The sequence below is a fragment of the Ochlerotatus camptorhynchus genome, unplaced genomic scaffold (genome assembly GCF_037179485.1).
Source record: "Ochlerotatus camptorhynchus isolate MF236.1 unplaced genomic scaffold, CSIRO-AGI_Acam_v1.1 ptg000004l, whole genome shotgun sequence".
Lineage (NCBI taxonomy): Eukaryota > Metazoa > Arthropoda > Insecta > Diptera > Culicidae > Ochlerotatus > Ochlerotatus camptorhynchus.
Window position 1 is genome coordinate 20,873 of NW_027040496.1, and position 14,862 is coordinate 35,734.

At 40.4% G+C, this 14,862-nt stretch overlaps 1 protein-coding gene across 1 annotated transcript in view; it reads right to left on the reverse strand.

Annotated features, from left to right (window-relative positions):
* The window catches only part of 5-HT2A (5-hydroxytryptamine receptor 2A), a 174,170-nt gene that overhangs the window by 2,612 nt on the left and 156,696 nt on the right, over positions 1-14,862 (reverse strand). The window contains exon 9 of the mRNA XM_065237295.1: positions 13,637-14,066. Within this exon, the coding sequence (XP_065093367.1) occupies positions 13,637-14,066 (430 nt within the window). The remainder of the gene's footprint in view (positions 1-13,636; positions 14,067-14,862) is intronic.

The following is a 14,862-nucleotide window of genomic DNA, read 5'->3' on the forward strand; positions in this document are numbered from 1 at the left end:
CGTTCATCGTGTCCTGGGTCACGAAAGGTGCACTCCGCTTCCCGCACGTGCAGATGGCTTGCCAAACCAGGAATTTCTTCGCAAATTTGGACATCTTCTGAGTGCGGACATGCTCCGGAACGCTGAACTTATCCTTGGCCGTGAAAAACAGGTTGCCGGGGATCTGTTTGAAGTCGGCCTTCACATATGTTTCGTCGTCCATGATGCAGCATTCAACTTTCGTCAGCATGTTGAGGTACAACTTCCTGGCACGGGTTTTGGCGGACTTGTTCTGCTTCTCGTCGCGATTAGGGGCCTTTTGTACCTTGAACGTTCGAAGCCCAGCCTTAGTTTTGGCCTTCTGGACAAAACTTCGGCTTAGGTGCAGCTTCTTAGCCACATCCCTAACGGAGGCGTTCGGATTTCGGTTGAAGGCCCCAACTACGCGGTTGTGATTTTTGGTGTTGTACGGAATACTTTTTCCTTCACTTCTGGGCTTCCGAACCGTTCCTCGAACCGCTTAATCACTCGCGACACCGTGGAATTCGCGATTCCCAAATCCTTGTTCTCGTGATGAATGCGCAAGATTTTATCACGCACGAGCTGTTCTTTCGACTCCATTTCCGCGAGTTTTGATCACAGGACAGGACTAAATAATGCACTATGAACTAAATCCACCCAAATTTTCATTAAATTCTACCCAACGGTTAAAAAGTTAGAGCAATTTCATAGTGTGGCAATTTCATCGTGGACACCCTTTATGAGCTGAAGTCAGATTTCGTGGGTGTGTGGTCATTCAAGAGAAATCGACGTTCAAGGTGATTGTTTGCGTTTCCAGTTATACCCTTCTGACATGTTTCCCCTGAAATGCTTGACGGAGTTTGACGTGTGGGCATTCTTTTTTCGACTAGCTCGACAGGGGGCTTTTCCAAAGATTTTTAGCTAGTATTTTCTAGGCGGTCAGAAGCCAATCAGCATTGTTTATCAGTATTATTGCCTATTTATAGATGCATTATTTCTTCGTCTTATTGGTTTGCATTGGATTCATGACAGAAATTATATTAATTGAATATAATTTAATGCAAACATTCGAATTCGAAGATTTGATGATTACGTTGAATACGTGTAAAACTATCATTTTGTCCGTGGTATGTTGAAATATTGTTAACTGTGCTTTTAGTGAGTCAACTTATGATTACATCACGAAATATCGAGTTGATGCATATTAACGATTATCTTCGTTAGTAAATAGTGCTTAACTTTGATACAGCTAGCTAGGAGTCCCACTCTGGGACCTTAGCCATAGTGGCCGACAAAATTTTTGTTATTATTGTGTGTAGCTCCTCTTGTGCCTTTTCAATCAACAAGGATCAACCTTACCATGTTTTTTGATAAAAAGTAATTGGATTAGTTCTTTATGTTGGGATTTTTGAGGAAATTTTCAATTGACGGCAATTGAGAAACATAGAAAAAGCTTGGATATTGCAGATATCGATAAGCACTCGATTTCGTTTATCGTTCTGAATTCAATTGTTTTGCGAATGGAACGATGCAAAGTCATCTCAAAACAATGAATATTTTTCAAATGGTACTTCTGACTCTTGCTCTCTGGACTTTAAAATGTAAGCATTCCAAATTTACGTGGTCATGTTTTTCCTCCTACGAAACCTAATGAAATCAAAGTTTGATGCAATTGGTTCCAAAAAAAATAGAATTGAACGCTTTGGAAATGATACATACATGTTTCTTCTAAGTTTACCACAGTTTTGCTCTGTGAATCAAGGTGATGAATTTGTTAAAGTTAGCTATATAATTATAAATAAAGCACATACACGGTTTGGGAAATAGTAAGACATGAGTTCAGGAGTGCTAGGAACACATAGAATTATAAACCACGGTAGAATCATTCAAAAAAATTGACAAACCCCTTGATTCCCTTTCTCATTTTACAGCTGGTATAATCAATTTGACAGATCGATGTCCTTCTATACCACTTGCAATCACTGAAATGGGGTCGATTTTTGATGATCGAGTTCCACATTTGTTATGTGTCCAGTCTAGGAATTTTTCGGGTAAAAAAATTTCTCGACTTCCCTGGGCATAGAGTATGATTGTACTTGCCACACAAATACACTAATGCAGAAATGGTACAGGCATCGAAAGCTCTTAATTAATAGCTGTAAAAGTGAACCAAGAACACTTATTTGAGAGCACAAAATAAGTTAATTCGCGATAATACGAAGATGAAGAAGAACAACAAAAAGAAGAATAAAAAAAATAATAGAGGGCAACCCCGGCGTAGTGGTTAACATTCATACTTCTCACGCAAAGTCACGGGTTTAAATCTCACCCCCGGACAAGTCACGAATGACCCAAGAGTGTTAAAGTGGCCATATAAAAAAAAATACGAAGAAAAATATGTTTAACGTATGGAACGAGAGTAAAATCGATATTTGGTAGTGGGTTTTTCCAGTTTTCAACTGTAACGACAATATATGTACACCGATGAATAAGATTTAAGGCAACAATCTAAATACAACTTAAAATCTCAAACATGTAAAAAACGTGGCACATTGCTCGAAACAACCTTGTGTTTTCAATCCCTACCCTGCCATCCGCTTGTTACAATTTGTTACCCCTAACCTGGAGATGACCGCGAGTAAAGCAGGCCCCTGCTTTACTAACGTTAGTTTTAAGTAATGTTGTAACCCAGACGATGAATATCGGCTCCGCAAAGCTACGGCAAATGAGCTTGGAAAAATAAACGCACAAAAAAAGAGTGAAACATCATCAAAACATGGCCAAAATATGTGCCCCTTCCGACCCAGCTCGTTGCGACTCGGTGACAGCCTACTCATGTATGCACGGCACTGGGTTTCTTTGAAAAAGCACCTGGTGACGGTGTACAGCCCATAATCACATATCAGTCCCATCTTTGCTTAATTTCCTATCCATATGGGACTGATATGCGATTATGGGTAGTGTAGCATGTTGGCACGCCACCGAACCAAAAAAGAAACGAATAGCTCGTGAATTGGCTTGAACTATGAATTGAGTAAGCTGGTTGATGTCCAACTTTTTCTGTCCGCTTAAAAGGCACTTGAGCTCTAACCGTCAGATGGGGACTGAAGCACAGCGTAGATGGATCGATTAATTTGTTGAAATAAAACAGAAGGGGGGTTATCTTCCATTTAATTCCACTTAATTAATTTTGGTATTCAAGACAGATACGTCTACAATGTGCAGTCTTCATCAGTGTCATTCCCTCTAAAGAACTTATGAAAATCTAACCCCCTATAGTACTCATCTCCTAGGTAAAAAAAGTCAAGATCACAGGTATAAAAATGAAACTGCAATGTGTTGAATCGGAACCTACCTAACTAATAAAAACCAAAGATTTAAGTAAAGTAAAGTAAAGTAAAGTAAAGTAAAGGAGATAAAATCAATACAACTCTCTAATTATCATTACTTCATCATTTGTTTAAATTATTGATGCTAGTTTACGGATTTCTGAATTATCTTCCTATCGCCAAGCCCGTCTTTTGACGAGGTAAATTTTAAGCGCTAAACAAACTAAAATCAGCTTTTTCAAAAATATTGTTCCAATCATTGGAGAGATACACTATATATCTAGAATTTACATGAACATTTGGAGTAAATCGATTACAAACGCATTACTTAAAGTTATATTAAAACATATTTTCTATGATTTTCAGAAAAAAATTAAATATGCCAATGAAAAAAAATGCTACTGTTTTAAAAAAAAAATCCTTCATATTTATCTTTAACCTTAACAGTATTCAGCTGGCAAAGTTTGGATAGAAATACTGCAACCGTTTGTGGGAAAATTGGAAAGAACAATTAATTAATGTCTTCACATTAACTGATCTAGACAAGTTTGTTTGATCTAGATAAATTAAGATAATTTTTTTTTTCATATTAGCGGGATCTTCGCATTCTTAATCAAAACAAGTTTCGGACGGCAGGGGATTAAATATTTGTTAAAAATTGTACTGCCGTTCTACGCATAAGGTTCCCATGGTGCATAAGGATCGCATAGATCGCATGGGGCAGTTATGTGTATAGCGGTAGTGTACATAAATCATAATTATTGGCTTGGTGTTACAAAAAAATAAATAAATAAAAACAGTTTTACATGACTGGAAGCCCTACTGAATTGTTCCTATGGTCGAAATGTCATATGATATGTTATCCTTCATCTCATTCGAGCAGTTAAAAATGACGTTTGTTTTCACTTGAACGTTTATGAAATATACAATGTTTCTACTTATCTTCCACATCACTACACCGAAAAAAATCATCATCATATATACCACTCACAAAACCCCAATATCTTGGTGTAATCCTCAAACATCGTTGTTAAGAGTCAGTTAAAACAACCGTCTGAGTGTCATTTCGTCTAAATGGATTAAATTTAATATGCTCATGTGTTCTGTCAATGTATTCTGTCTACAAACTGTACTTTTTGTTTTAAATAATCAATGTTTTAAAAATACCTGAAATTTGTTTTATTTAAAGTTTGAAATCATGTAAATTTAAGTGCTCTGAGACTGACATATACGAGCGTCAATTTTGACATAAAATTGAGACATAACAGATGTGGAATTCAACTCAATCAAACGTAGTTTTCGTTGAGTAACGAACTTTTCAGTCTTGGAGCACTTAATTTTACAAGAAATAATTGTTTACGTCTGATCCTTTATGTCAAAGATGGATTTCGTCACGTGTTAATTTAGTTATTTCTAAGTGTAGTAAATTTAGTAGTTCTAAAATAAACGAAATACAAACAGTAGTTTTGCAACTTCTGATTTCATATTCAAATACGCATGTACAGAATAAGAATGGCATAAAAAGTGTCAAATATTTATTTAAAAAAACGCTTAGAAAAATTGATGTAAATTTAGGTGCTCTGAGACTGACATATACGAGCGTCAATTTCGACATAAAAGTTAGTCATAATAGATGCGGAATTCAGTTCAATCAAACGTACTTTCGAACTTTTCAGTCTCCTCGGGCACTTAATTTTACATGACATGTCTGCTTACGTCTCATCCTTTATGTCAAAGATGGATTCCGTCACATGTAAGATTAGATATTTCTAAGTGTGTGGTCAAATTATAAGAATTAACTTAGATGGATCTGAAACCCACAAGCACAAGCTTTACTTTTCACCGCAAATATCATATGCATGTCATAAATCAATCTAATTGAAATTTATATGAAAATCACATCAAATTTAATTCTTGTTCTGACACATATAGGGAAAATGTATGTAATTTCGGCCTAAGTGTTCCTAATTTGGGCCCATACATAAATTCAGCAATCGACTACATTTTCAATAGCAACCAAAAATATCCATTAGTACCGTCCCAATGACGCGTTCATCTAGATAAAATTGATAAACAGCAGATTTTTAGCGATGGGCCCAATCATAGATCCATAGGCCAACATTAGAGCCATTTCCCCTAATTTATCGATTCTTAAAATAAACACAAGCATTGGGAGCTTTCATAGTTGCGTCGATTTTTATTGTAGCTGATTTGGGTTTCGTTCCATGGTCGTTAAAGGTGTGATGCTGTCGATGTCTGCACTCGGTTCCACTGGGCCACGGCTGACTTCGAAATTGAGCTCGTTCATATAGCATGAAGTAAGAACAACTCTCCCGACATGGAATGTAGTGCAACGTAAAGTTAGTTTTGCTAGAATGAAGAAACAGAGCTCTGACACATTTATTTTCCGCTTCGGGTGTCATGTGTTCACATAATTCTTAATGCCGATGTGTGCAATTAAACAACATCTACATTATATAAATTAATGGAACTGGATTATGAAGTTCCCATACTATAGTGCTGGAATCTGAATAAGTCGTAAAGAAGGCTAAAAGTAAATAATATAGTAAAAAAAAAATCATTCCTAACACATTCTTTTACGGAACTTCGTATCTTATGGGACAATAACAAATAAAGATTATTCAATACACTATCATTACAGTTAGCAATATTTAGTTCGACTTACAATTTTGCTGTTCATTTCTATCGTGTTCGCTAAGTGTACGATAACATAATTGCAATAATTTATGCAGAACATTTTATTGGGAGCAATATTAATTCCAAAAACCATGCCAATAACAAATATTTGCTGTTTGTTTTCTTAAAAGACAAATTAATTTGACTCTCATGTATGGGTAGATCTGTTTACAATTTACAAAAGTCAACAATCGTCTTTAGCTTTTCTCGTGAGATATGCTTGATGAATATTTAAGATATACCTTATTGCGAGCAGTATTCATCCCAAAAACAAATATTTTTAATTGGGTTTTCCTATAGAGCAAACTTAAATGACTGTCCAGCTTCGACATGTCTGTTTACACGCTAGACATATAAACAAACATCCCCGGTGTAGTGGTTAGCATCACCGCCACCTCTCACGCCAAAGTCACGAGTTCAAATCTCCCCGCCGGGCAAGTCACGAATGACCCAAGAGCGTGAAAGTGTCTAAAATATTTATATCATCAAACGTCAAAAATCGTCGATAGCCACGCCAAAATCATGTATATTTTTCATATAAGATATATCTTTTAGTGTCATCTCACTGCGTCCTAGCAAGAAGTACGGTCGACTTGTTTCGCGCTCCGTTAATTTGGAAGTTTTCTCGCTATTATCTGACGTAAATAATCAGTTTTTTCTCGCTTAGTGATTCCTGGCATAATTCCCGATAAATTTATCAAAAAGTGAGTTTTTTTTCTGAGAAGAAAGTGTGTTTTCGGCATCATCGGAAGGAAAATTGTTTTTGCGATTGCCAATTCGCCAACCATTTTGCGCACCATCGGTGCGTGGTCACGCATACCTGTGCACACGGATCATCGTCAACGAGTGTCAGCATCTGCCTCCACATTCAAACCGCTCATCCATCTCGTGTGTTCAGCTGAGTGCCGAGCTTCATACAAGCACACACCAACGAAGACCGCCCGCACACGCGGATCGAAGATCATCAAAGCTGCGCGTCGCTCCGCTGCTGCTGTGTAAACGCTCGGTGGTAGTAGTATAGGATTATCAGATAAGTTTTTGTTCTTGTTTCTTTCTTTCTCCCATCAGTTAAATTTTAAGTTTGTGTTTCTGTGTTTGTATTTTTTTTTTCTCGTGTATTGTGTCCGAGTAATTTTGATTATCGTTGCAGTGGTAGAGCGTTTTCGCTCCCACTAGTACGGCAAAATGGACATTTTGTCAGAAGACGAAATGGACGTTTTGTCGGAAGATGACACCATTTTGCCACGCGATAGCAAGAAGGGTCGAAAACGTCTGTCATCCCAGAAATCAGATGATGCCATCCCTGCTTCGTCATCTCAGTCTGGTAATGGACAGGGACAGATAAGCCCCCGATCGCGAGCCTACCCAGAAGACTCGACTGGCCCATGGGTTGTTTACTTTCAGCCCAAAAAGAAACCTTTGAATGTAATGCAAATTACTAATGATCTGACGAAGCGGTTCTCGGCCGTGACCGAAATCTCGAAGGTGAGGTACAATAAACTTCGCGTTGTCGTCTCTAACCTGAAACAAGCTAACGAGATTGCTGCCTCCCAGCTCTTTACACTCGAGTATAGAGTGTACATCCCAGCTCGTAATGTGGAGATCGAAGGTGTGGTCACCGAAGCGAGTCTGACCCCCGAGATCTTGGCGAAGCAAGCGGTTGGCCGTTTCAAGAACCCCTTGCTTCCCACGGTTGAGATACTGGAAGTCCAGAAACTGAACTCAGTATCTTTCAGCGAGGGTAAAAAGAGCTTTACCCCCACAGACTCGTTTCGGGTGACCTTTTCTGGTTCAGCCCTTCCTCACTACATCGAGTTGGGAAAACTTCGGCTACCTGTGCGTTTGTTTGTTCCTCGGGTCATGAACTGCCAAAACTGCAAACAGTTGGGACACACGGCCTCTCACTGTGGCAGCAAGGCACGCTGTTCCAAATGCGGGGAGAAGCACGAGGATGGCGCCTGCACAGTCACTGCACCAAAATGCGTGTACTGTAAGGGAACTCCTCATGGTCTCTCATCGTGCCCGGCGTACAAACAACGCGGGGAGAAACTAGAACGCTCTCTTAAGGAGTGTTCCAGGCAGTCTTTTGCAGCAATGCTAAAAACAGCCACACCATCAACCAACGACAAAAATCCCTTTGCTGTTTTGTCTGATGACGAGTCTGACTCTGACTTGGCTGAGGAGGGAGTTTCTTTCAGTTTTCCGGAAGGTTCTGCACGGAAACGAAAACGCATCCGTTCGCGGAAAGTTGCAGATAAGGAACCCCAAATCAGCTTGCCCAAATCAAGGAGTGATGGAAAAAGGAAGTTTCAACTCCTCCTGGTTTCCGCAGAACTGACTATAACCAGAATTTTCCATCTCTCCCGGGGACATCAAAAACCCCTGATGGCCCATTTTTAAGAACAGAAGCCCCTTCTTCATCCGGGTTATTCTCATTTGATAAAATTGTGGACGATATTCTCAAGTACCTCAATATTTCTGATCCTCTCAAAAGCATTGTTCTGGCAATGCTTCCTTCTGTGAAGACCCTATTGAAGCAATTGACATTGAAGTGGCCCCTCATTGCAGCAATCATTTCCTTCGATGGATAATTTTCCAAACGAGGTCAGGGATTTGATCACTGTTCTACAGTGGAATTGTCGAAGTCTCATTCCTAAATTAGATTCTTTTAAGTTTTTAATTCACAATAATGATTGTGATGCATTTGCTGTTTGTGAAACTTGGCTCTCTTCAGATATCGATCTTCCTTTTTATGATTTTAACATTATTCGACTGGATCGTGAGGATTCGCGTGGAGGAGGGGTACTTTTGGGGATCAAAAAGTGCCATTCCTTCTATAGAGTGAATCTTCCACAATTTCCAGGTATTGAAGTTGTTGCATGTCAGGCTATTATTAAAGGTAAGAGCCTTTGTATTGCTTCTGTTTATATTCCTCCTAGAGCCGTTGTTAATCGCAAACAACTTTCAGATATCTGTTCGGTACTTCCTGCTCCACGGTTGATTATGGGAGATTTGAATTCCCACGGTACAGGCTGAGGGGAACTGTATGATGACAACCGTTCTACTTTGATATATGACCTCTGCGACAGCTTTAATATGACAATTCTTAACAATGGAGAAGTAACACGTTTGGCTGGCCCATCCTCGAATGGAAGTAGATTAGACCTCACACTTTGCTCTAACTCATTATCGTTGGATTGCACGTGGAATGTGATCCAAGATCCCCACGGTAGTGATCACTTGCCGATCAAAGTTTCAGTTGCCAGTGGGTTCAATCCGTCGGAACCCGTTAACGTCGCGTACGATCTTACCCGTAATATCGATTGGACAAAGTTCAAAAATGTGATAGAAGATGCCCTAACGTCGGTAGAAGGGTTTCCACCGTTGGAGGAATATAACTTCCTCTCCAATCTGATCTTGGACAGCGCGCTTCAAGCTCAAACTCGGCCGGTTCCAGGAACGTCTTTCCGTAGGAAACCTCCTTCCCCTTGGTGGGACCAGCAATGCACTGAGGTTTATCGTAAAAAGTCCGACGCGTTTAAGCTTTTCCGGAAACGGGGAACACCCGTACATTTCGAAGCGTACTCGGCTCTTGAACGCGAACTCAAGAGCCTCATCAAAGCCAAGAAACGCGGATACTGGCGGCAATTCGTGGACGGTTTATCGCGCGAAACGTCGATGAATGCGCTTTGGAACACGGCGCGAAGGATGCGTAACCGGTCTTCACACAACGAGAGTGAGGAGTACTCGGATAGTTGGATTCTCAAGTTCGCGCGAAAAGTATGTCCTGATTCTGTGCCGGTACAGATGACTCCTCGCGAAACGACGAATTCGGTAGACGAGATCAGCCAGCCTTTTTCAATGCTGGAGCTGTCACTCGCGCTCCTTTCGTGTGGCAATTCGGCTCCGGGGGCTGATAGAATCAAGTTCAACTTGTTGAAGAACCTCCCAGACGTCGCTAAGAGGCGCATGTTGAACTTGTACAATCAGTTCTTGGAGCTTAATATTGTTCCGGATGATTGGAGACGGGTGAGAGTTATAGCCATTAAAAAGCCTGGAAAACCCGCGTCAGATCACAACTCGTATCGTCCCATTGCGATGTTATCGTGTATTCGAAAATTGTTGGAGAAAATGATCCTTTTTCGCCTGGACAAATGGGTTGAGTTGAACCACCTACTCTCAGATACTCAATTTGGTTTCCGTAGGGGCAAGGGAACGAACGACTGTCTCGCGTTGCTTTCCACTGAAATTCAGTTGGCTTTTGCTAATAAAGAGCAAATGGCTTCTGTCTTCTTGGATATTAAGGGGGCTTTTGATTCAGTATCGGTTGAAGTCCTTTCAGACAAACTCCACGCTTGTGGCCTTTCTCCATTAATTAATAACTTTTTGTACAATTTGCTGTCAGAGAAACATATGAGCTTTTCTCATGGAAACTCTACAGCTTCACGATTTAGCTACATGGGTCTCCCCCAGGGCTCATGTTTAAGCCCCCTTCTGTATAATTTCTACGTCAGAGAAATTGACAATTGTCTAAGGGACAACTGCACGTTGAGACAACTTGCAGATGACGGAGTAGTGTCTATGACAGGACCCAGAGAGGCCGACCTGCAAGGACCCTTACAGGATACCTTAGACAATTTATCTACTTGGGCTATCCAACTAGGTATCGAATTCTCTACGGAGAAAACTGAGTTGGTCGTTTTTCTAGGAAGCATAGCCCAGCACAACCAAAGCTTCAACTTTTGGGTAAGCCGATCACTCATTCTATGTCTTTCAAATATCTTGGGGTCTGGTTCGATTCAAAATGCACCTGGAGATCCCACATTGAGTATCTGAAGCGGAAATGCCAACAAAGGATCAATTTTCTCCGAACAATTACCGGAACGTGGTGGGGAGCCCATCCGCAAGATCTTCTAACGTTGTACCGGACAACGATTTTATCGGTTTTAGAGTACGGTAGTTTTTGCTTCCAGTCGGCGGCTAAAACGCACATCATCAAACTGGAACGGATCCAGTATCGCTGTCTTCGTATCGCGTTAGGATGCATGCACTCGACTCATACGATGAGTCTCGAAGTGTTAGCGGGCATGTTGCCACTCTCTGATCGGTTTTCGGAATTATCCCTCAGGCTCCTCACCCGTTGTGAAATTATGAACCCACTGGTGATTGCAAACTTTGAGAAGCTTCTTGAGCTAAACCCTCAAACTCGTTTTATGTCATTGTACTACGTGTACATAACACAGGATGTCAGCCCTTCGCAGCATAATCCCTATCGTGTTTGCTTCTCCGACTTCGACAATTCTGTTCTATTTGATTTATCAATGACGCAAGAGATTCGCGGAATCCCAGAGCATCATCGTTCCATGATTGCTCCGTCAATTTTTGCTGCAAAGTTTGGCCAAGTTGATTCCGCAAGATCGTTCTTCACAGATGGATCACTAATAGAGGCGTCCGCTGGTTTTGGTATTTATAACGAATTTCATAGCGCCTCTCGAATGCTTCATGCTCCTTGTTCCGTATATGTTGCTGAGCTGGCGGCAATACATTGTACGCTAGAAACGATCGCCTCACTTGCACCAGATCATTATTTTATTTTTACGGATAGTCTCAGTTCTGTCGAGGCTATTCGCTCCATGAGGCCGGTAAAGCACTCCTCGTATTTTCTCATGAAAATACGAGAGCTTCTAAGTGCTTTATCTTTAAGATCTTTTGTCATCACCTTTGCATGGGTCCCATCTCATTGCTCGATTCCGGGCAATGAGAAGGCGGACTCGCTTGCAAAGGTGGGCGCTATATGGAAGGCGATATTTACGATCGACAAATCGCCTACGACGAATTTTTCTTCATTTATCGTCAACAGTCCCTCGCCAGCTGGCAAAATAAATGGAGTGAAGGGAGTTTGGGACGGTGGTTGTATTCAATTATCCCTAAGGTGTCGAAGTGTCCTTGGTTCAAAGGTTTGGAGGTGGGTCGAGACTTCATTCGTGTGATGTCTCGCCTCATGTCCAATCACTATTCACTAAGCGCTCACTTGTTCCGTGTTGGGCTGGGGGAACAGTAATCTCTGTGAATGTGGACAAGGTTACCAGGACGCAGATCACATTATTTGGTCATGTGCTGAGCACCGTGGAGTCAGATCCGAGTTGTACGATTCCCTTCGGGCTCGAGGTAGACAACCTAATGTTCCAGTTCGGGATATTTTGGCTAGACGCGATCTGGAGTTTATGCAACTCATATATGTTTTCTTGAAGAATATTAACCATAGATTGTAAGTTTGATTAACCTTGTGTTTAGTTTGTGTTTTGTATGTGTGTGTGTATTTTTTTTTTGTGGATTTGTTTCTGTAATAATTGTATAATTACAGAGTTGATATAACGTCGATAGGATTAAGTATTTGTTTTAGAAATAGTGAAATTTTTGAATCATAAATCATATTCCAAATCTCCTTTTCCCTCTCCCGATCCAAACAATTGTCATCCACTAACCTCGAGAAGACCGCGAGTAATCGGTTCCAATCCTTTAATTTTAGATTTAAGACATTTATAATGTATAAAGAAAATGATAACTTGGCTCTGTAAAGTTTATTCGAATGAGCCTGTACAAATAAAGTAATTAACAAAAAAAAAATATCTTTTAGTGAGCGATATTCATCAGGAACACTGGTATTTTTTACTGGATTTTTTTTAAAGTACAAACTTACATGACTGTCCAATAGTTGCTAGATGTCTGTTTCCACCCATTGCATATTAACAGTTCTTTACTTTAAAATATATCGGACAATATTGATATACATCTTATCCTTCGCTTACCACATTTTGAATGTGCAAAGCAATATCATGTACTAGGGGAAATGTATGTAATGTCGGTTTAAGTGTCCCTAATTTGGGCCCATACATAAATTCAGCAATCGACTAAATTTTCAATAGCGACCAAGAATATCCATAAGTACCGTCCCAATGACGCGTTAATCTAGATAAAACTGATATATAGCAGATTTTTACCGATGGGCCCAATCTTAGATCCATTAGAGCCATTTCCCCTAATTATGTGAAATTACTATTGAAATCATTCCATATTGCTGCCGCAGTTTTCAACTGATAATCCAATGGGATCTATCGATCATCACATCACAATGCATACAGCTTCTGACATTGAGTTGTAAGATGGATCCAATAAACCGTCCATGCTGATTTGTTTCAGTGTATATACTTCACAGAGTTGCCAGTTTATAAAAATTTGGCAGATTTTTTCAGAGAGCTATTTAAAGTGCAGAGGAATCTCATCAAGCATACGAAAGGAAACAGTTTTGCGTTCTTAGAGATTAAAATTTGATATTGCATTGCTAACATTTTTCCAGTTACTCTCCTGAAAACTAAATTTCGGCAAAACAGTTTGCTCCCTGTAACCAGATCAAATATACAGGGATGTTCATAAACTATGAAGACCGTTTTGAGAGGTTTTAGACCTACCCCATTTTTTTTTATTTGTACTGACGGCAGACATTCGCCAACTCCCCTCCCCCCAGCATATACGTGGTTTATGAACAGCCCGTACTATCTCTGGAAAAAAAAAGAAAAACCAGGGATCGAAGAAAATGCCATCAATAATACCTTGGTAGCTTTCTGCTCGGTGGCAACGGCATTCGCTGAAAGGTTGGTGCGTTTTTTGTTAGCTAGAAACTTCAAATTAAAATTTATGCTCGGCGTTGGCACACTGTTGAGATGCAACCGAAAGGAACAGAACCGTTGCCGGCGGGTCTCCCTCTCGATGCTGTCCGGCGTTTGGGTGCTCTGGTCACAGGTGCCACCACCACCCACTCCAGCCCTGCCGAGCTGACCTGCAATGTCATGGCGACGGTAATGATTATGGTGATGGTGGTGATGGTGGTTGTTATGGGCTCTCCGGGCCATTCCAGGTCGACCACTGTTGCCGAAGGACGACGGTGACGACGGCGAAGAAACGATGCTAGTTGGATTGGTGCCACCGTTGCTGTAGCTTCCAGCTAGGACCGCCTGTGTCGACGCCGAAATGGTGCCGATTCTAAAAAAAAAAATATTTATTAGCGGGTGGGAAATGTTGCACTTGCATGCGGGAGATAATGCAAAAATGTTGTTCCACTGAAACCCAACACTAAACAGTGCTCTCAAAGCTGTATTTAGGAACATATGAATGGTTGCGCTTAATCCTTGAGTTCTCGGTAAATAGTATCTTAGGGAAAGTTTCTTCATATTTTTTGGGCCCATCTTTTGGTAAAAATAGGGTGGTTCCCTATGGTTATTGAGTTCAAAACATCATCTTTTTAGTTATTTTTAATACACCAGCATAGTGTACAACAACATTGTTGAACAATGAATTACACAGTTCGAAAAAGAAGTGTTAACTTCTGTTACTATGATGTACATAAATGGAGCGTCATATATTTTACAAGTTTACATTATGCATATTCCAAATATTGTTTGCAACCACACATCTTTGTAAGAAACATTTCTTGCAAGTTGCTTGTTTAAAGGGTGATACGGTCAAAATTTGGTCAAGGGAAAACGCGTGTAAATCGGTGAAATCGTTTATTTAAAAAATCAAATTAAATTTCTTTTTCAAGTTCAATTAGTATAAAATTCAGGAAAAATATTCAGTTAGGCTTCCGCTTTTCCAAATCCGAATTGCCGGGCCTTACGCTTGACCCCTGCCATCAGATTTTGTACAGCCACCTTGTCCACCTTCTTCGCCGCAGAAAGCCAGTTTGCCTTGAACTGCTGCTCGCCCTTAGCAGTTTTTTTGGTCTTCTTTAGGTTCCGCTTGACAATAGCCCAGTATTTCTCAATTGGGCGGAGCTCTG